Source organism: Pelophylax lessonae (assembly GCF_965119305.1).
Source record: "Pelophylax lessonae genome assembly, chromosome: 3".
NCBI classification, from domain to species: domain Eukaryota; kingdom Metazoa; phylum Chordata; class Amphibia; order Anura; family Ranidae; genus Pelophylax; species Pelophylax lessonae.
The window spans coordinates 419,896,643-419,919,631 of NC_138770.1; the positions used below are offsets into that span (position 1 = coordinate 419,896,643).

Sequence of the window (22,989 nt, forward strand, 5' to 3'; positions counted from 1 at the left end):
AGACAGTGCTGTTGCTGGCATTAGGTGGGTGGTTTTGGCATGTGATTTGACATTTGAGTGCCCCCGAAGTCACCAAAAGTAGTGCGGGGACTACTTTTGGGAATCGGTGGGGCGTCGCCCCAATTCGGGCGATGCTGTTGGCAGCAATAGGCGGCGATTTTGGCATGCTTTGTGACATGTCAAATCGTCCCGATGTGAACAGAGGCTTTATAAAGGGAGTTGAAAAATAACAAACTTACTAGCTGGAGGACCAGGTGAAGATAAATAAAAAAAAAAAAAAGCCTAAAAAACCTAAAGCAACCAACACATCTTAGAAGTGCCAGGCTGCAATATTCCATTTTTGCTTTTTGTGTTTATTAGTGCTTTATGGCTCACACGGCAAATTGGAATGTTGTCTTTTTTTTTTTATTTGTTACCATACTGCATAGAAGATTTGGGTCCAGGATCTTGGAGGTTAATTAAGTGAAAGCATAACGAGTTTGCTTTTCAGGAGGTGTGCGCAGAGATGTGATGTCAAGGAAGAGAGGTGGAGTTGGCAGTCACAGCTAGAATTGGGAGGGGGGGAGCTGTCAGCTCAGTGCTGAGAGTCAGAATTCAGTTCTCAGTACTGAAGCATAGTAACAAGTCAGCAGCCTTGGTTTCTATGTGCTCTCCTTTTCCCACAACCTGAGACGCACATACAAACCCAACATGGAAAACAAGCGACAGCCAGGTCAGTGAGCTTCTGTTGCTGTGTATGTTTACCACTCCTGGCATAATAAATAGGGTTTGTTTGGTATCTGTTTGACAGGTGTGTAAAATCACTGCCATCACTGTTATCGCTGTGCCGTTCCTTGTAATGTCAGTCTGTCACATTTTAACGTTCTATATACCTACAATCAATGATCGTTACAGTGAAACATCTATATACTGCTTGTAGACGTATAAAGTGAGTTCTAAGGCATGGCTGTATTTTGCGTTTGTTATGTAAACCCGTAAATTGCAGTTTATACTGCTGTTACTTACATGTGACATCTTTTCTAGGTGTTTTGTGTATAACATTATCGTTTTGTCTGATGCGTTATTATAGGATGCGGGAATGAGGATTTTCTCTGTTGGACCCCCTTAAGATCTTACCTGTCTATCATCTGTATCCCACCCTCCATGGCTCCCATCTTCCATTACATTTACCAGTAAAAAGTGTATCACAGGTGGTTTTGATGTAGAGGTCTGTACTTGATGCCCCTGTTTCGTGAGTTGTCATGGTTTTGCGTGGCACGAGTGTTCAGATCGGTAATTGCATCAGAAAGGGTTAATCTGGGGTCTCTGTATCATGCCAGTGGAATGAGTGCAACCGTGAGTGACAGTAGTTTTTATATGCATTAACTCTAGTCTCTGCATTTGTAGGTCACAGATCCACATAAATATGCTAAATAATATTCATGCAAAATATTGTCTGCAAACTAGAAAGCTAGATTTATAACGTAGACCGTAGAGACAAGCACACGATTCTCTCAGTGGGTATTCCGCCTTTTCCAATAGCTAAACATATCATTAAGGTTATTTCTGTATTTATCCTACATACAGTATAGAAGGAGCAAAAATAGAAATCCTGCTCCAAAAATGTCTTCAAATCACTCTTGTAACAAATATAAAAAGTCGCCATTTCAGCTAATCATGCAGAGTTAGAACTTGAGTGGTATATTTTCTCTCTGTATTTTAAACTGTATTGTACTGAGACTTGGCTTGTGGCTGACCCTATGGAAATACTGACTTTAGCAAAGTCCGTTTTTGCATAGGTTTGTAAGGAAACTGGAGGAGCAGAGGGCATGGTGGTGGCACTATGTGCTCCGAAGCTTTAGCATTACCTGGGTTACTTTGTTACTAGTTCAGCGTTGGTCTAATGAAAACTGTAGCATCTCGTTGTAAGCTTGTCAGGATCTCTAACACTATGAATTATGGCTAACTAGGGCAGGAGTGGACAAAAGAAAATGGCTTGCCGATACTGTACCTTTAAAGAAGATCTTACATCAGAAACTAAGCTGCATTAAAATGAACACAAGATAAAAATGTCTAATAGCTTACAACATTAAGTCTAAGGTGACCATATTTTTAAAATTAAATCCAGGGATACCCTAACCACACCCACTTTTATTGCGCTTGGGGTAGGGGTGGCGCTAATCATGGCACGCTAGATAGTAAGTGTGGCCCAAATGGTAGAAGTGGCTTAAAGAGTTATGATTAAATGAAACCTGAGCCTACTTAGCTCTGGGTCAGGAGTGCATCAAGAACAGATCACAGGGGTCAGGAGTGTGTAACACGCAGAGCACAGGGTGTGTAGCGCGCAGGGGTCAGGAGTGTGTAACAGGCAGAGCTCAGGGGTCAGGAGTCTGGAACACGCAGAGTGTAGGGGTGTGTAACACGCAGAGAGCATGGGGGTAGGCAAAAATTCTCCCTGTTCTCAATACAATCCCTTATGAAAAAAACATCCCTAGCACGAATTTCTCCCTCCCTCCCTGAATTTTGGCATTGTGCTGCATCTGCTGGTGAGTCCTGATGCCGTAACCACCCACATTCTTTTTTACTTCCATATGTTATGTATGCTGCAGTTATTCGGGTACATTGGTAATTCTGGCAATAGCTGAGCAAGAAACAGGTAATCGTGACAATGCACAGTCATATGGGAAGATTGGGGGTAGTGATAACACATTGTGGCCCCTTGGGGGCTCACTATAGACTGGTCAGGTATGCGGAGGGGCTTTAATACAGGGTTCAGTAATAAGTAATGCAGAAATAAAAGATCAGTAGTCAGTAACGCAGAGGGCAGGGGTCAGTAGTGAAGCAGAGGGCAGTAGTAAGTAATACACAGTTCAGACGTCAATAGTATGAAATGCAGAGAGCCATTGGTCAATATACATTTAAAGTGGTTGTAAAGGATCAAGGTTTGGTAAAAAAACCTGTGTGCAGCTGCACCCCCAGCCCCCCAAAATTTACCTGAGCCCCATCTCCATCCAGCGTTATGCACGAGAGCCTCGGTCAGTGAGTCAATGATGAGAACGCGGTTCCGGAGCAGAGCCGCGATCAATGTGTGAATAGACAAATGGAGCAGCAGCCCAGGAGTGAGGTTGCTTGCTGCCCCATAGCAAGCTGCTTGCTCTGGGGCCACTGGCAGGAGGGAGGGGCCTGGAGTGCCGGCAGGGGACCTGAGAAGAGGAGGATCAGGGCGTCTCTGTGCAAAACCATTACACAGAGCAGGTAAGTATAACATGTTTGCAATTTTTTTAAAATAATGTTTTAAAAACCTTGAATGTCACTTTAATGCACTTTTCAGAGGTTAGTATTAAGCAATGTATGGTGCAGTGGTCAGTAGTAAAAAATGCTGAGAGCAGTTGAAAGTTTGGCAGAGGTAAGTAGTAAGGCATAGGGCAGAAGTTGGTAGTAAGTAAGGCAGAGGACAGATGTCAGTAGTATAAATGGCAAAGGGCAGAGATCACTAGCTTGCATATAGTCACATACAGTCTTGGGACACGGCTCTCTTGGCCATCCTGCTCCCCCTTGCTCAGGGTTCACTGGCTCTAAGTCACACACAACCCCTGGTTTCAGCTCTTTGTCTGTCCTGCACCTGTTTTGCTTTCGTATATCTAGCAAGGTTACTTTGCGGTATAAACAAGGAAGCTCAGACCTCTGCAGGGTATAAATGTACTTTTACTAAACAAAAGCATGCTGTACATATAAACTATTACAATATTAGGAAACATATCACAAGACTGGCAGATATAACAATGCCTAACACATGAACAGCCTATGGTCTGTAAACAGCAGAAATACGCTTCTTAAACATACAACCCTTGTCCCAAGAATATCAAATAAATACTTAGCTCTGGTCAGCTTCCACTGGATTTCTGGAATAAACAAGCAAGGCATTGCTGCATCATGGCTGTCCCACAGCTGGTCATCCAAGGAGAGAGAGAGAGAGAGAGGCAAAAGGGCCTTTTCTCATGCAAATTACTCCTTTTAAAGCCCTGTATACAAAAGACCACACACAGGATGTGGTCATATCTTTTGACCACTCCCAGGTCACTTTGCAGCAACACATGGCTGCACATCCCCCACAACCACATGGCTCATTAAATATGCAGCAGCCATTTTAAAACCACATGTGGGTGAGAGAGATTATTACACATGTAATGGAAACATTTGTAAAAAATCCACAACTGATACAGCACCCCACCTCCCCTTGTCCTGGCACTGCTTACTTACTGCCACACAGACAAGCCTAGCAGAAACGCCTTATTGAATGCCTCACCTTGCCTTTACAAGCCAGGAGGCAGGGAGATTGTGCCTGAGGGTCAATTGCAAGTGGGCACTGACATCTTGAAGGTGGGGAGTTAATGCATGCCCCATTCCCCCCTTCAGGCAGCAAATGTATATAGAGTAAGTTTCCAGGCAGATTAGTCTACAGCGCTTTTAGGGTTGAGGATGCCAAGATTAAAACAAGTGTATCCGGGAGCACACTAGTTACCTGACACTGCAGACTTGTCCACTGTTTCCTAGACTTTCTCAATACTCCCCTAGTGCTGGGCTTGGATTTCATGCATCATACTCCTGAGACTAGAAGAGAGCATTGTGGTAACTGTGGTCTCCTGAAGAGATATTACTGAACTGCTGAACTGCTCATGGACCACACCTCCCAGGAGGCCATTTTCTCCAGGGGAGAATTGTGGGAGAGACTATAAAGGGATCTTCTGACCAGGCCCACGCTCTCTTGCTTCCCGGAATCTATCATGTGTGCATCGGTCTGCAGCTGTGCCAGAGGACTGTGGTCTACTGCACGACACCCAGCCATCTGCAGACTCAGCCCAGGTGGGACAGATGAAACTCGCTACGTTCCGGGACACCCCAGCAGCATCGCTGACCTCATCGGAGTTGGATGACTCCCTGGATCGGCAGAATACAGCCACCTCAGCCTGTTTGCAGTACGGAGAATCAACTTTGACTGGTCTCCAAGGTTTTATTAAATGGTCATCAGGATTGGTGTGAAAGTACCTGCTCAAGGTCCAGTTATCAGCCACTACTACATCTCTTGAACATTGTATACAGACACCTTACACCTGGATGAATAAGTGGACTACCACTAGTCAGAACCAGGTACCTTACATTGATTGTCTCACACTGCTGCATTTAGGAATTTTTTGTTCTTTGAGTTCCAACTGCCGGTGAAGATATAGCAAGGCCTTGCATTCTGAACATTGCTATTGTATTGCTTTTAAAGGGACATGCTACTGGTATCTAGATTACCTCATCTCTCATTACAATACAGGTATTGTAGGCCAACCTGGGGTTCCTCTTTAGTAGGAGTACTTTTTATACCAATCAATTTCTTTTCTGAGCGCTCCATTCACTACTGTCTGTTGTTGTGTACATTGGTGTTATTTACCTGGCACTGCTAATGGTTATTAAACTGTTTTCTTTTTTCTTTTATTATTTCAACTGAGTCTTGGCAGTTTATTCAGGGCTTGGTTGACTAATACACCTTTTTCGTATTTCTTTTGAGCAAGTAAATCTAAAAGAGTTAAAGCAATTCTGCATTTTGTCTGTGTGTCATTTAAATGTATACACAACATGTCTGAACCTAGAGTGTCAGGAGGGCTGGACAGTTCACAGGGTCAAGGCCGCACAGAATATGCAACTACAAGCAACCCCCAAGGGGGCAGTGCTACACAAAGTAGCCATATTTTAGGCAGAGGCTTAATCAGGGACACTTTACAGATTGGGACAGTCATTTCAAATCAGGGATTGTCCCCAGAAAGCATTGACAACCTTCTAACTGAGACATCATTATGCTGTGTCTTTGTTGTACATCATGTCACCTTACATTTTTAAATTGCACTGTATAACACAGCAGATTTTCTAAACAAAGGAATACTGTGTAGCACATGCTACTATGATAAGTACAGTATGTTTCCTTTATTCATGTTCAAGACAACACATTAAAATTGACCAGATCCCATCACGATGCATACATTAATTAATAATCTGCAGAGCAGCGATGGGCTACTTACTTTATATAGAGGGCCTCAGGTGCAGCCCCTGACCTCACCAAATGACCACAGGGAGATTGGACACATGGGACTGCTAACGATTACAGCTTTACAGGCCCCTAACAAGTCACCACTCCAACTTTTCTGCTCCTTACAGACCCCTAAAAACTACTTGTGCCCCATTTGATTTTTTATTTTTTTAGCAAGGTCAGAGGAAAAAACAAAACCTAAAAAGAGAAAAGAAACGAACAGCACAGAAAAAAGTAAGATATTTTGACATGGAAAAAACAATTCCTCATCTACTATTCTGTATGTCTTAAGTGGCGTGAGTTAACAACAAAATAATCCACTATCTTCAATGGACCCCAATGGCTACTCAGTAGGTGCTAAAGGGCTGCAGGCTGGCCAACAAGGAACTAGAGGGTCTTCAGAAATGCTCTTTAGAAGATTCATCTTCCAACTAGATACAGTTAGAATATATGGTGTATACAACTCCTCTTCAGCTGTGGGGAGTAAACATGTCACATAATGGCTACTCTTACTGTCCATGAAGTGAAAATAGTTCCGATTTTTTTCATTGTATATTTTCTTGCTCAGTCCCCCGGATAGAAAAACAACAGATCTTCAGCTTGACTGTTCTAGTTTTCTTGGATTTTCCTATAGCATTAACAATTTTTTGTGGACTTAGTAGCTATTTAAGTTCAAACAGCACTTGTTTCAAATATAATACTTTCCATCAGGTGCATCTAGAAGGCCACGGTATGTGTTTAGAGAGGCTAAATGCCTGGCGAAATATTTGTAAAATCTAAAGCCAGAACTTCTATTAAGATCTGTATTTTTCACTCCCAGGTGGGAGCTCAAGGGTGCTTAAAATTTTCATAAAAGCTCCCTATTATTTGTAAGTCCTACTGTATCTAAATTAGGCTGCGAAAACCCATCCACTTGTGGAAAGAGAGGCTGACACCCCAGGAGGCAGCAGAAAATGGGGGTTTTGCATAAACCGATAGTGACTAAAAGACGGCCAAGATGCAAGCCAAGTCTTAAATGAGCATTATATCACCAATCATTGTGTGTGAGTAGCTCCGTGTGTGGATTTTGGTGGTGGTCATTGAACATTGAGTGTAGCTTTTTGGTTTAATGTTTAGGTGGAAGTTTGAGCTGTGACTGAGAGAATATGCTTTTGATCTTAAACGCATACTCCATCTTTTGCAAAAAAAAAAAAAAAAAATATATATATATATATATATTAAATACAAACCTATTAACCCATTAACAATTGTTTGTTTAACCCAGTGGGCTGAATTAAAAAAAATCGAAAGAGCTTGGGAGGAGCCGCTGTACTAACTATCCGGGGCGTTCTGATCTGAGCGCTGATCGAAAGAAGCTTCTGTTGGATCAGCTGCTGTACACACGGGCCAAATGTTAGTCAGCCCGGGCTTAAGTCTTCAGTTATGGGACAACAAGGCAGTGACATACCTGCAGTAGAAAATGGAAATTGTAGTCTCTCCATTCACAGATTTCTGTGAGTGGATAATGTGTATGTGCCCACAGAGGCATGCCAAGCTGCAATAAAATTTTAAAAAAATGACAGGATCCTGTGGGGAGAAATATCCCAGAATTCGGTAAGGGGCTTCGGACTGTGATCACGTTCCATGTTACACCCTCAAGCACCCCCAATGCTTGTTGGAGAATTCTAAATGCCCACTACTACTGACCTCTGAATGTGGTACCTTTTTGATACTAATGCTTTTACAGTCCACTGTCAGGGTTTACTTAATCTTTGGGTTTAAAAAATGATTTCAGTTTGTTTTCAGGGTATTTAGGACTAAAGTGAACATGCTCCACTTGAGGTGCAAAAGTGTGCATCTCTAAGGCAAAAAGGTTTACTGTTTCAATAGTCCCTCTTGGAGTTCTATGCCTTGCCTTCGACTTGGATTTCATGGTGGTCTGCTTTTATCAGTTCATTTTAGGGATCTTTTTTAAAATAGAAAGAATTTTAAAAGACAGCTAGAATATGTGTCCTTTGAAATAAAAGGTATCAATGACCAGCTTGTGCTACAATATATCAGTTAGATATGTCATGTGACAGCCAAGCCTCCTACAGTATTACATAAACTTACATATAGTTTGTCTTCCTGGTTAGCTGTTTTTTTTTTTCACAATCTTTACAAAACTCCACTGTTTGCCAAACGTTTCAATATTTACTAGTGGTCTCCAAACTTTCTAAAAAAAAAAAGCCAGTTTACTGTCCTTCAGACTATAGGGGGGCAGACTGTGACCAGTGGAAATAAACAATGCCAGATCCTTGGGGAAGAAATAGTTGGTGTCGGGGGGAATAGTGCCCCATTTTTGTTCTTAGTGGAAGGAATGATTCCCCATTGTTGGTGTCAGTGGCAGGAATTATGCCCCATTGTTGGTGTCAGTGGCAGGAATAATGCCTCAAGGGCCAGATAAAGGCAAGGAAAGGGCTTTCAGTTTGCAAGCCACTGATATATACGGTACTAGGCCAACGTTTGGTGTGCTGATTGGTTTTTGACTGACATTTTTGACACTTTTGGGGGGACCAGTGACATTACAACAGTAATCAGTGCTAAAAATTTACACGGTTACTGTACTAATGACACTGGCAGGGAAAGGGTTAACGCCAGGGCCGACCAAAGGGTTAAATGTGTCCCTAGGAGGGTGCTTTCTAACTGTGTGGGGGATGGGCTTGCTGAATGAACACAGAGACCTGTGTTCCTAAATAAGAGGAACACAGGATCCCTGTGTTCATTGCTGACAGAACAGCGGTCTGCTGCTGTTCTGTCCCCACAGGGAGCGATGGCGCGTGGCCAGCGGGAATCGCGGCCACCAGGACTGCTGATTGGCTTCCCCTGTAGCCAATCAGCGCGTCTCCGGCGGCGCATGCACGCCCCCACTAGCGGATCCCCGAAACGATGTACAGTTACGCGGGACAGAGCCGATCTGCCACAGTATATGTACTGCTGGCGGTCGGCAAGTGGTTAAAAGCTTAGGAAACCTTTACAGGTGTTTTGAGTTAATTCACTGTTTAGAGTGTGACACCATGAGTCTACAATATTTAATTTTTTTTTCAATATTCTATTTTTCTGAGATACTACATTTTGAGTTTTCTTTAGCTGTAAGCCATAATCATCAAAATAAAAATAAATAAATGATTGAAGTATATCACTCTGTTTGTAATGAACCTATATAATATGAGTTTCACTTTTTGAATTGAATTACTGAAAAAAAAAAAATACTTTTTGATGATATTCAAATTTTTTGAGGTGCGTGTGTGTGTGTGTGTGTACCAAACCAAATCAACGTATATGCACCAAATCAACGTATATGTCCTTAAAAAATAGTTTTGCCATGCAAATTAGTCATAGAGTTATTGTCTGTTTTAAATGATGCATACTGGTGCTGCTTAATGTGGTCTAGGTATTGATCCATCAGTGACCTTTGACCATGCAAGCGTTAAGGCTTGTATTGGTTCTTGCTCATCAGCTGCTTGAAGCATGTCCCTTTTCCCATTGAATCTACAATCACTATAATTTTTGTGCCAAATCGTCTGAACAGTGTGTCTGCAAAGATCTTTTGTTTTCCATGGGGGTATGGCAAAGTCGTGCAATGTGCAGTGGTATGTGAACCAATTGCACCTTTACACTGACTTACCGAGATGCATTTTTTTTTTTTGCTAGCAGCTTTTTTTACAACTTGTGCATCATTTTGTAACGTACCAGATAATGTTGCTGTGAAGTCATGATTCAAGGCCATTTTGTAATGCAATTATTTGTGTTTACAGTTGCTTGGACAGGTCACAAAAGCTTAAACAATTGTATTATTCAGAGCTTTGTCTTGTTCATTGGTCCTTATTGCCATAAAAGTTTATTTTTATGTAACATTCTTATTTGCAAAGGGTTTTGTAAAACTCCAATGTATACTGTTTGCCAATAATATTGTAACTGTATGTATAACCTGAGTGAACAAAGGGGTGCATATTAAAGTGATTGTAAATCCTCACCTTGTAAAACAACCCATTCGGTTTAAAATAGAAATGAAGACACCTTATGGCACTTTTCCACTGCAAGTACCGGCTCGGCTCTACTCGGCCCTGCTTGGCCCGGTTTGGTTTTCCACTGCATGGTACCGCATGGTACGGTGTTGGAACGGTTTGGTATGGTTTGCTTTTCCACTAAAGTAAGTGGGTGGGATAACAACGATTCTCTGACCAATCAGTGGATAGTAGTGACTGCATGCAAAGGATTGTGGGATATGTACCGGTATGGTACCTCTTGGAACCACAATCGAGGTGGTACTGTTTTAGAGAGCCGTACCGTTCGGTTCCATGTAGTGGAAAAGCGCCGCCGTACCGAACCGTTCCTACACCATACCATGCGGTACCAGCAGTGGAAAAGCACAAAAGCGAGCCGAACATGCAGTGGAAAAGCCCCATTAGTGAGGGATCTGCACTGCTTCAGGTCTCTGCACACAAGAGGCTTGCAATCGCTCAGCCTCTTGGCCTTGGCCCTCGCAAGGTGCATTGACTCTCTGTTCCTCACTCCTTGGCTCAGTAGCAGTTACATTCACACTAAATTCGAGCCTTAGACCCCCCCCCCCCCCATCCCAGCCTCTGTAATTATGCCCAGGAAAAGGTTTGTTCTTTCCTCCACTGAGAACAGGAAATTGTGATTCCTGTAGTTTGGCAGCCATTTACTTCCATTGTACAGCCTTCTTAGGGAACTACAAGTCCTAGTGTTCTTTACAGGAGACCCAATGCCCATTGCCGCTGATTGGTGTGAGCAGGGGATGAAAATGGAAAGTGGGCACAAGCAGCCACAGCCCAATCCTACATTGCTCACAGCAGGGATTGAAGCAAGCCAACACAGCTCTGCATGCCTGGCGGGGTGAGGGCAGGGGATTACACACAGCTGGCAGCAGAACCCAGCTAGAGGAACATTTTTTGTATGCCCCAGTCCTGATGAAGCAGCAAATCCATAAAACATGTTGACGCAGCAATGGGCACTACATCTATATAAGTTTTATACTGTGTAGCTTATTTTATATGTTTTATCTAATCTCTGTTATGAGATTTTTATGACATTGCATATGTACAATAAACGTTATTATATTTTATTGGTAGCATTTTGTGGGGCTTTGTAATAGGTCTTACATTTTCTTGGCGGCACACTGAGAGTCCTTTAGATACGTTTTTTACCATTAAAAAACACTTGTATTTAGCTTATCCCTCACTCCCCAAGCAGCCAACACTCTGCTTTCTCCTCCAATCCTCTGAATTGGGTGGGCCTTTGGCATCTTCATTTACAATTCTGGTCCTCCACTGTATGTGATTACATCAGACTGTGACTACCATTAGAGAAGAGGCTTCAAGGGATCAGCTGCATGGAAAGAGGTGCCTGCGGGAGTTTTCTAGGGAACAGCATCATTTTATTCCTTTCTGACTATTTCTCTATTATTACATTTTCATAAGAACCTGTCTAAGGAAGAGCAAGCAGAAAGTGGGGCTGAGTCACTCTTCAGAACTGTTCAGCTATGTGTGTAATTTGAGCTTTTAAGGGAGCCTGGCGTGGTTGAAATAGTAAAATGCAATATGAAGCAAATATGCCCACAACATGCTGCTTAGAGACAGCCTGCTATCTGCAAAACCGCTTACCTGGAAAAGCATTAGAGAAAACGCTATATAAACGAAGCGTTGTGTTTCAGGTCAGCCTTCTTTACATCTAAATCTTTGGAAGCAAAGCAGGGATGGGTCCTGGAAGGCAGGTTTGTTTCCCAATTATTTGGGTTGTGGTCCCTTTAAGGGGGGCAATTTGCATACAGTTTTGGAGTACTCAGTGGTTGTCATCCACGCAGGGTGAGGGGTTCCAGTTTAAAAGTGGTAAACTGACTTACAGTTTTCCCAATATTTTTAAGTCCTTTTATGAGATCCAGAAAGCTTTTGTGGGGAAAAAAAGGACATCAATTTTATTTGGGTACAGCATCGCATGACCACTCAATTGTCAGTTAAAACAACACAGTGCCGTATTGCAAAAATTGGCCTGGTCATGAAGGGGGTAAACCTTTTGAAGCTGCAGTGGAAGTAAAAGCTACAGTATTGTAAGTCCAGGTAAAAATGTCGCCCCCCCCCCCTTATACCCCCCTTATACCCATGTTGCATGTTTGTAGAGTTCAGTGTAAATACCTTCTTTTTTTTTTTTCTTGACAGCTTGGGTGCGGTTACGTGATCACTAAGCCCACCTACTCTGTGTAAGGAAGCGCTAACAACGGGGACGCTAGGTCACCTGGCAGGTGACATCTCTGTACTCAGAATTCAGCCCCAGAATCTGGCCGTTATTTGACACAGGGGAGCTGCAGATTAGCGATCATGTGATCGAACCAAAACCCCAAAAAAACCCAACATGGGTATAAGGAGGGGGAAAGCAATAGTTTTAACCTAAATTATATTAACCTTTACTTCCACTTTAAGGCTATATGTTCTGTTAATTTCTCAGCCAAGTCCACACCCTAATGCCCAGTACACACTGGCTGAATGTCGGGAGACATCGGGCGCTTCAAAAAAAACTGGCTGACGTTCGGCCCATGTATATGTCAGCTGGTCCGGCAGAAGCCAGCAGTTGGCCGGCTTCTGTCGAACGAGCATGCTGGAAAGCCAGCACTCTACCGGCTCCTGATCAGCGCTCTCAGCCAATGGCAGAGATCGCTGATCGAAGTGTTCTGGCAGGGGCCACCCCTCTGTCAGAACACAACACCTCAGCAGGGGGCATCACTGTACTAACATCGGATTGTTAGTTCAGTGACTCTGACCGGAGCTGTACGTTTTTTTTTTTTTCAGGTTATACAAAGAAAAACTATTAGTGTGTACCAGGCTCAACCCTGATTAGGGGGGACCCTTGCAACTCCTAAAATGCTTTGACTTACCTTTATTGAATTGAATTGCAATTACAACTTACACCGACTAATGGAGTGGTGCTTTTTTCTTCCAGTCCTCTTACAGTATTGAGCAGGTAGGCTGCGATCCCTGTATGCAATGCAGCGTTCCATTTTCAATTTCTGCTTTAGTGTACCTTTTTAATCTCATTACTACGGTATCCTCATAGTTACACTTTACCTAGATAAACCATACAGTGAACAGGGGCATGATCTTTTTTATATGGTGCAGTCATAACAGTGCTAATACTACTTAATGTTAACTAATCCTCATAAATCCTGTTGTTTACTTGTTATTTTAGCTCATTCTTTCTGACCATTGTTTCGTATATACAGTATGTGACATGTCATCTACTGTAGTTGAAGTGCTTTCCTCCATGGTAAGTGACATTTAAGCAGAGCAATGCATGGCAGTGATGATTCCAGGTGGTGATTTGCTATGGATCAGCCGCCTACTCAGAGTCTTAGGAAGAAAACTGCGAGTAGGTGTCAGTGTTCTCATTAAATTCTTTGCATGCATGCAGCATTATAGCTGCTTGTAAAGAAAGAATGCACTGAGAGACTTCACACAGATTTATAGAAACTAATAAATGAAGGAAATTACCCAGTCAAAATCAGCCACATGAATTGCTGTGCACGTGACACAGGCTTCACATTGTACCTAGACCTGACTTACTAAGTCAGAATATGCAAGTTAGAAAGGGCTTCAAAGTAGTGCAGAAAGAAGTGACCTTTTATCAACAGACAACAGGGCTGTAAAGGGAATTTAAAACCTTTTCAATATCTCTTTTTTAGATAAACATCTAAGAATATACATAAGCCCATCAATTATGCCCTAATATTTAAAAAATCTTGTTTTTAAAATGTGAACTAGCACCCTACACCCTCTCCACTCCCCCAGTCCCTGCTACACTCCCTTTCCTGGGTGATACAGCTTATCCTTCCATGCAGCCTGAATCAGCATTCATGTGCCAGAGCTGACCAATCAGAATCACTCTGATCTATCCTGGGGTCCCTAGGAAAAGAAGAGGAAGAACAGTTCAGTTTTCAAATCCTAGAACCGCTTTACCACGCTTTGTGGACGGACGATGAATTTACAGTATCTCACAATGACACTTTGCTACAATGTAAAATAGTAAGTGTACAGCTTGTATAACACTGTAAATTTGCTGTCCCCTCAAAATAACTCAACACACAGCTATTAATGTCTAAACAGCTGGCAACAAAAGTGAGTACACCTCTAGTGAAAATGTCTAAATTGGGCCCAATAAGCCATTTTCCCTCCCCGGTGTCATGTTAGTTACAAGGTCTCAGGTGTGAATGGGGAGTAGGTGTGTTAAATTTGATGTTCTCGCTTTCACTCTCTCATACTGGTCACTAGAAGTTCACCATGGCACCTCATGGCAAAGAACTCTCTGAGGATCTGAAAAAATAATTTTTGCTCTACATAAAGATGGCCTAGGCTATAAGAAGATTGCCAAGACCTTGAAACTGAGCTACAGCACGGTGGCCAAGACCATACAGCCGTTTAACAGGACAGGTTCCACTCAGAACAGGCCTCGCCATGGTCGACCAAAGAAGTTGAGTGCACGTGCTCAGAGTCATATCCAGAGGTTGTCTTTGGGAATTAGATGTATAGGTTTTGACAGCATTGCTGCAGAGGTTAAAGGGTGGGGGGTCAGCCTCTCAGTGTTTAGACCATATGCCGCACACTGCATTAAACTGGTCTGCATGGCTGTCTTTCCAGAAGGAAGCCTCTTCTAAAGATGATGCACAAAAGCCCACAAACAGTTTGCTGAAGACAAGCAGACTAAGGACATGGATTAATAGAACCATGTCCTGTGGTCTGATGAGACCAAGATAAACTTATTTGGTTCAGATGGTGTCAAGCATGTGTGGCTGCAACCAGGTGAGGAGTACAAAGACCAGTTTGTTTTGCCTACAGTCAAGCATGGTGGTGGGAGTGTCATGGTCTGGGGCTGCATAAGTGCTGCCAGCACTGGGAAACTACAGTTCATTGAGGGAGCCATAGATGCCAACATGTACTAAGACATATTGAAGCAGAGCATGCTCCCCTCCCTTCGGATACTGGGCCGCAGGGCAGTATTCCAACATAACAATAACCCCAAACACACCTCCAAGACGACCACTGCCTTGCTAAAGAAGCTGAGGGTAAAGGTGATGGACTGGCCAAGCATGTATCCAGACCCAAACCCTATTGAGTATCTGTGGGGCATCCTCAAATGGCAGATGGAGGAGCGCAAGGTCTCTAACATCCATCAGCTCTGTGATGTCATCATGGAGGAGTGGTAGAGGACTCCAGTGGCAACCTGTAAAGCTCTGGTGAAGGCAGTGCTGGAAAATAATGGTGGTCATACAAAATATTGACAATTTGGGCCCAATCTGGACATTTTCACTTAGGGGTGTACTCACTTTTGTTACCAGCGGTTTAGACATTAATGGCTGTGTTGAGTTATTCTGAGGGGACAGCAAATTTATACTGTTATACAAGCTGTACACTCACTACTTTATATTGTAGCAAAGTGTCATTTCTTTAGTGTTGTCACATGAAAAGATATAATAAAATATTTACAAAATGTGAGGTGGTACTCATATTTGTGAGATACTGTATATCACACATTGAGGTAAGTACAATGGGGGCCACAGAGTGAAGGTGTGGAGTGTGTAGGGTGTTAGTTCACCAATTATTTCTACTAAAATGATGAACTATAATTTAATATATGTATATTGTAATTCAAAATGCCCATTGAGGCAGCCTTAATTTTCTCATTACATATGCAGGGCCTCCCTTCGGCTTTGCAGTGCTACACAATGATTGCGCTTTTCCAATCTTTTTGAACAACAATGTCTATGATTTTGCTGATGAAAATAATACACTCTCGGTTTGTCTGATACCTTATCTCAATGGTTGTAGAAAATAGAATTAAATAAATTGATTTAAACTAAAGAACCTCTTCTTATAACTAATCCACTATTCGCTATTTTTAATTTCATAGCAAAAATAAGGAACAGCAAGCTTGTAAGCAGAACTATTCCTATTTTTGACCCTAACAGCTGTGCTGCTTCCCTCCACAACAGTTTGTATCTGTATAAATAAGTACACCATTTAATAAATATGGCATCAAATGTTAATGTTAGAGGTCCTTTAGGTCAGTGGTCCTCAACTCCGGTCCTCAGGGCCCACTAACAGGCCAGATTTTAAGTATTACCTTGGGGAGATGCAGACTACTGCAATCACTGAGCAGCAAATGATATCACCTGGGATGTATTTCAGTTATCTAGCAAACCTGGCCTGTTAGTGGGCCCTGAGGGCCAGGGTTGAGGACCACTGCTTTAGGTGATGTTGTTAATCTCCCTAAGTAGTTCCCTGCATGGCCTGCTCTCTATGTGATTAGCACATTTTGTCAGTAATCCACGGAGGACACTTTGGACGAGAAGTCACTATTGGCGCTTTTCCACTGCATGGAACCGAACGGTTCGGCTCGCTTTTGTGCTTTTCAACTGCTGGTACCGCATGGTACGGTGTAGGAACGGTTCGGTACGGTACGGCGGCGCTTTTCCACTGCATGGAACCGAACGGTACGGCTCTCAAAAACAGTACCTACTCGATTGTGGTTCCAACAGGTACCATACCCGGTACCATATCTCACAATCCATTGCATGCAGTCACTACTAGCCACTGATTGGTCACAGAATCCCACTCACTTAACTTTAGTACTACTTTAGTGGAAAAGCAAACCGTACCGTACCGAACCGAACCGTTCCAACACCGTACCATGCGGTACCAGCAGTGGAAAAGCAAACCCGGCCAAGCAGGGCCGAGTAGAGCCGAGCCAGTACTTGCAGTAGAAAAGTGCCATATATAGCCAGTGTTTGTGTTCTCCCAACCCAAGGTAGTATAGCACTGTTGGCAGTGATTTTTTTCTGGGGGTTTTCCTCTACAAAACTGAGGCAAAGTTGGAGAGTTTCTGGTCCGGTGTGCAGTTTGAGCAGCCTCAAAAAAGTGCTCCTGTTGTAACTTCTTGAAATTCAAGACTGCTATCTGAATTGTAAAATTGAAAAATTTTCTTGTAGCATTGAGAAGAAATGTTGCATTAAAAAATGGTATATCATTCAACAAAGAGCACTAGTGTCCATTCTAATTAATACCTACTTCCCATAAAGATGACCTGTCTAAAGGTAAAGCTGGACACTAAAAGGGGGAAAAGGTGGGTAAAGACAAAAATAGAATGGGGGTGCACAATTTGTTTAAATTGGAAAGGAGCATCAAGATGTTGAGAAGCAATTTAGTGGACTAGATCTAGTGACTTTGTTTGATGGGAATTGTTCGTTCCCATCACGAGGTCTTGGAGAGAGAGTGAAGTGGTCATTTGCTGTCTGCAAGTGGAGTGGCACTAATAGAGTACTGACAAACCTGTACCCTGGTGTCCTGTGCATGGAAAGCTGGAGGGGTATTAGTTGTGTGGTAATAAACCTGAGGCCTAGGAAGTCCTGTTCATGATGGCAGAGTAAGGCATTCTGAGAGGCACTGTCTGGCATGTGGCCCCTGAACTTGTAGTACCCATCTGCTTCTTCTGCTATTGTGGGGTGCTAGTGGAGAGCATCTGGAACACTGATGAAAGATCTTGCTTTGTTTTAATACAACTAAAACTAAAGAGAACCCTCTTTCGTTCTCCTGTCTAGCTGCCTCATATTATAAACATAAGACCTTTTTGTATTAAAAAAAAAAAAAACAAAACTGTCCAATATAAAGCTAATTTTCCATACTTTTCTGCTTCATCAAATGTATTTGTGACTGTTACATATTTTCTGTAAGGGCTCCCCATCAGCTGCCTCTGTATGCCCCTTGCATATTATTTTCAATAATATTTCCTGTATGTTGTTGTCAGATATACTGTTGGTGAGATTAGTAAGGAATAAATGGGATCATGCCAGGGAGATGCAGGGTTGCTGAAAAGAACACCTATGGATAAGTTTAAGATGGAATAGTTCAAACAAGAGTTAAAAACAAAAAACAAAAAAAAACAAAGATGGAACAGTCCAGGATAAACCTAAAGCAACAAAAAAGCAGAGGGAGGTTATGCAATATCTATTTCTATGAAGATTTGTTTTATGATGTATATAAAAAATATAATAAAAAAAATACCACCTTTTTAAAAATGTTTTTATATACTGTTTATTTTCCTTTTTAAGGGGGCAGATGCATTAAGGGGCTGAAAAGTTAACAACCCAAAAACATGGATTGGATTCCCTCTTCACTTCTCCCTCCGGTGTTCTTCCTCCAATGTTCTGTGCCTCTGGTCTTCTCCGCCGCCAACCTGGTCCTCCTCTGACATCTCCTGTTATTATGCAAGCCCTGCTCTTTGCGACATCTTATGCAGCCATGGGGCGTGGTCACCCGGAGACCCCGTCCCCTTGTGTAACGTGTCGTGGTCTCCGGGTGACCTCACTGGGTGGCCAAGCCCCATAGCTACATAAGCAGCCGCAAAGAGCGGAGCTGGCATAATCATGGGAGACCGTGTCGGAGGAGGACCAGGTTGGCGGCAGAGAAGACCGGAGGCACAGAACATCGGAGGGAGAAGATTGGAGGAAGATTTTTTAAGGACTTCTCCAAACTGTCTCTTGTCATTATTTACACTTCACTGTGTTTTGGGGGTTAATGGGTAGAGGTACAACGTACCCCATACTCATTAACATGGGGGGGCAGGATTCTGATAAGCCCCCTGCCTGCAGACCCCCACAACCACTGCCCAAGGTTGTCGGGAAGAGGCTCTTGGCCCCATTACCATGGAGACAAGGTGCTTTGGGGTGGGAGGGTTTATAACCCCCCCCTGCCCAAAAGCACCCACCCCCCCTGTGTTGAGGGCTTGGGACCTGATATAGTCCAGGAGGGGGGGGGGCATTTGTTTTATTTTTTTATTTTGGCGTGGGGTTCCCTTTCAAGATCCATACCAGATTTACAGGGCTTCGTATGAAACTTTGGGGGACCCCCACGCTGTGTGTTTTTTTTTTTTTTTTTCCCTTTTCCCACTTCAAGATCCTCAGAGCAAAAGTCACACCACAAGTCAGATTCGACTTGGATGTGACTTATATTCAAATCAATGGACTGAAAGTCAGATCAAAGACGACTCTCATAGGCAACGATTGATTTTGAATAGAGCAGAGAAACGCTGCTAAAAGCTAACGCCACTAAACGTGCATTATCACCAATGGAAAAAGCTACTAAAAGTATGTTTTTACAGCTGCTTTTACCTGGCGTTGGTAGCGGCTTTGCAGCTTGTTTTTTTAACACCCTTTGTGCATGAGGCCTTAATCTCTGCATGGCAACCATAGTGACTATCGGCAGGAAATAAATGGCATCCACAGTTTCCTCAAATTTGGCATTAAATGGTGTTTTTCCATTTTAATGATTTTCAGTAAATCTTTTGCTAATTAGCTTGTAAAGTTGGATGAAAATCACAGCAGGCAAACTTTATAGTTTACTGGGTTTTGATGAATCAAACCTCTTAGGGCTAATCCATTAAACACATTATAACAGCAAATAACACATATATTAGGTGTCATTTAGGGCAGTATTATTGCTTCTTTAGAATTGTAAAAGGAAAAAATGGAGGACAGTTTAAAGCATCCATTACTCCACCCTAATTCAGGGAAAGATCCCAAAGAAAGGAGGTATAATGCCACCCCAAATGGTAGGAGAACTTTAAAAATTGTAAGTTTATTGGACTTGTTTACAATAAAGCATACATTGTAATAAAAACATCCACCACACGTCGTGATAAAAACGTTTTTATTCATTAAGACCGCATTCACACTAGTCCGACTTGGACCACGACTTGTCAGCCTGACAAGTCGCGGTCCGTCACGCTCCCATTGTGTAGTACAGGAGCCGTTCTAATAGGAGCGACACAAGTCCTGTACTACTTCGGGGCGACCTGGAGGCGACTTGCATAGACATTCAATTTATGTAGTCCGTGCAAGTCGCGCCGAAGTCGCGCTGCACGTGACTTCACAGGTCGCCACCTAAGTCGGAGCGACGTAGTGTGAACCAAGACTAAAGGCCTGTACACACATACCGATTGTTGGCCGTAAAGATTCGGCCGACGACCGATTGGCCGATTGTAGGCTTGTTAGCATGATGCTTCTGACAGCCGACAGCGCACTTTCGGCCGAAAATAATCTGTCCTGCAAGCATTAAAATTTTTGTTGGCCAACACCAGAACGGCCAATTGTTCGCCAGTCAGTACAGAATTCGGCCGACAAGACAGCAGATTTGCAAGACTGGGCATGCTCAGAAAAGAAAAAACACACGGAAAGTTAACCATCACATGACATCACTTCTGCAGTTGGCTGTTGTTGGCCGACAAAATTTGTGTGCAGTCTTTTGCAGTTTTCAACAGACACGACAGCCCTGGACAAAAGACGGCCGATCGTTCGGCCGACGATCGGTACGTGTGTACGGGGCTTTAAGCACTGATTACTGTAGTAATGTCACTGGTCCCCCAAAAGTGTCAAAAATATCAGTTAGGGGTCCGATCTGTCCGCCAAAATGTCGCAGTCCCACAAAAAATCTCAGATTGCCGCCATTACTAGTAAAAAAAGGTAAATAAATAAAATGACATAAATCGTTCCCGTAGTTAGTAGACACAATAACTTTTGCGCAAACCAATCAAAATACGCTTATTGTGATTTTTTTTTTTTTAACAAAAATATGTAGCAGAAAACAAATTGGCCTATAATGTTAAAAATTTTGATTTTTAATTTTTTTTTTTTTGTTGAGAATGTCATATAGCAGAATGTGAAAAATATTGTTTTTTTTTTCCAAGATTGTCGCTATTTTTTGTTTATAGCGCAAAAAATAAAAATTTCACAGGTGATCAAATACCAACAAAAGAAAGCTCTATTTGTGGGAAATTAAGGACATCAATTTTATTTTGGTACAGCGTCACACGATCGCACAATTGTCCATTAAAGTAACACCGTGCCGAATAGCAAAATAGAGCCTGGTCATTAACCACTTTACCACCGGAGGATTTTCCTGCTAAAAGACCAGGGGGTTTTTTGCGATTTTCTACTGCGTGACTTTAACGGACAATTGCGCGGTCGGGCGACGCTGTACCTAAACGAATTTCATGTCCTTTTTTTCCCACAAACAGAGCTTTCTTTTGGTGGTATTTGATCACCTGTGCGATTTTTTGATCACGCGCTATAAACAAAAGAAAGCGTAATTTTTGCAAAAACAACAATATTTTTCACTTTTTTTTATATGAAATTCCCCCCAAAAAAAAAATGTAAAAATCAAAATTTTTTAACATTTTCGGCCAATTTGTTTTACGCTACCTATGTTTGGTAAAAAAAATCGCAAAAAGCGTATTTTGATTGGTTTGCGCAAAAGTTATCGCGTTTACTAACAAAGGGAAAGATTTTTGTCATTTTTGGTGTTTTTTTTTTAACGAGTAATGGCGGCGATCTGCGATTTTTTTTTTTTTTGCGGTACTGCGACATTGCGGCGGACAGATCGGACCCTTGACTGACATTTTTGACACTTTTGGGGGTACCAGTGACATTACTGCAGTAATCAGTGCTATATATATGCACTGTTACTGCAAAAATGACACTGGCAGGGAAGGGGTTAACAGATTTGGACAGGGAGGGGTTAAGTGTGTCCTAGGGGCGTGATTCTAACTGTGCAGGGACAGGTCTACTAGTGTAAAAACAAAGATCAACAGTTCTACATAGTAGAACTGTCTGATCTTCACTTTTACACAGGGAGAACTGACAGGCGGCTTGTTTACATAAGCCGCTCTGTCTTTCTCCCGCTGTACCGGCGATCGTAGTGTGACCGGCGGACATCGGGTCCGCTAGTCACACTCCCGCACTCCTCCGTGAACGAGCCGAGGCGGGCGCGCGCCTCAGCGGGCGCGCGCCCGCCCGCTATTGGCTCTATAAGGAGTGACAGGCGAGCGACGTAGACCTACGTCACTCTGCCTGGCCGGGGCCGACTGCCGCAGTAAATATACTGTGCACAGTCGGCAACCAGTTAAGGGGGGCAAATCCTTCCAGTCTTAAAGTGGTTAATAAAGTGGCATGTTTAGACTCATTGGTGAAGCTATATGACTCCTCTATGAACTGCTAGATAAGAAAACCCTTCCCAGACAGTAATTGCCCCAAAAAATGGAATCCAAAAAGTAGATAGCTAAATATATCAGATACTGGCATTTTTGTCCAGGGTACATCTTTTGATGCTTAGTCGTGAAGAGACTATATTCTGCTGACAATGCAGTTAGTGCAGCCGACCCTCAATTTGATACATATGAGGACTACTATGAAAAAGCTCACAGGTCTCAGACCACCCCCGGTGTAAAGGCATCTGCTGAATAGCTATCTTTCGATGCCGGCTCCTGCAATCGTTGTATGGTAGGGGGAATTCCCTCCCCCAGTTCGATGCTGGCGAAAGGACAGGTTCTAGGAGGGTCGCAGACTTGCTGTTACAGTGTCATGCAGGAAAGTCCTTAAGGTCGATTAATCCATCTCCATGCCTCCAGCTTGGAGTCAGTGTCACCACACCTGTGCTAGTCCGCCAGGTAATCCCACCTTCAATTATTGCTACTTTGCCTAGTTAAACAGAAATTGAAAAGTATCACCATGGAAAAATATATTATAGTAAAAATAACCGCGCTAAGCACAAAAACATACAATGATTATTCTGTGAATGACCAATAAAGTAAGCAGCAGCTGTAGTGGGAAACACTATATCAAGAATATAAAAGAAAAGCCGCGCTATGTCTGAGATGTACAATATTCTGGCTGACAGATGGTAAGTGAACGTATAAATCAAATATGTCCCAATGCTTGACACAACATGTGTCTAAAAAAGTTCAAACAGAAGAGGTCCAGTATAGAGTGCAGTGTAGAAGAAAATGAATCCACCACCACAAATAGTAAATTCTTCTGCCGCTAGTGTGAAAGAAGACTTCCACATTTCAGTTGGACTTTGGCT

At 42.7% G+C, this 22,989-nt stretch overlaps 1 protein-coding gene across 4 annotated transcripts in view; it reads left to right on the forward strand.

Annotated features, from left to right (window-relative positions):
- Positions 1–551: 551 nt before the first annotated feature.
- TPD52L1 (TPD52 like 1) overlaps positions 552–22,989 on the forward strand; it is a 144,651-nt gene continuing 122,213 nt past the window's right edge. For all 4 annotated transcript variants that reach the window (XM_082249351.1, XM_082249352.1, XM_082249353.1 and 1 more), the window contains exon 1: positions 552–712. In XM_082249351.1, the coding sequence (XP_082105477.1) occupies positions 691–712 (22 nt within the window). In that variant the 5' untranslated portion in view covers positions 552–690. The remainder of the gene's footprint in view (positions 713–22,989) is intronic.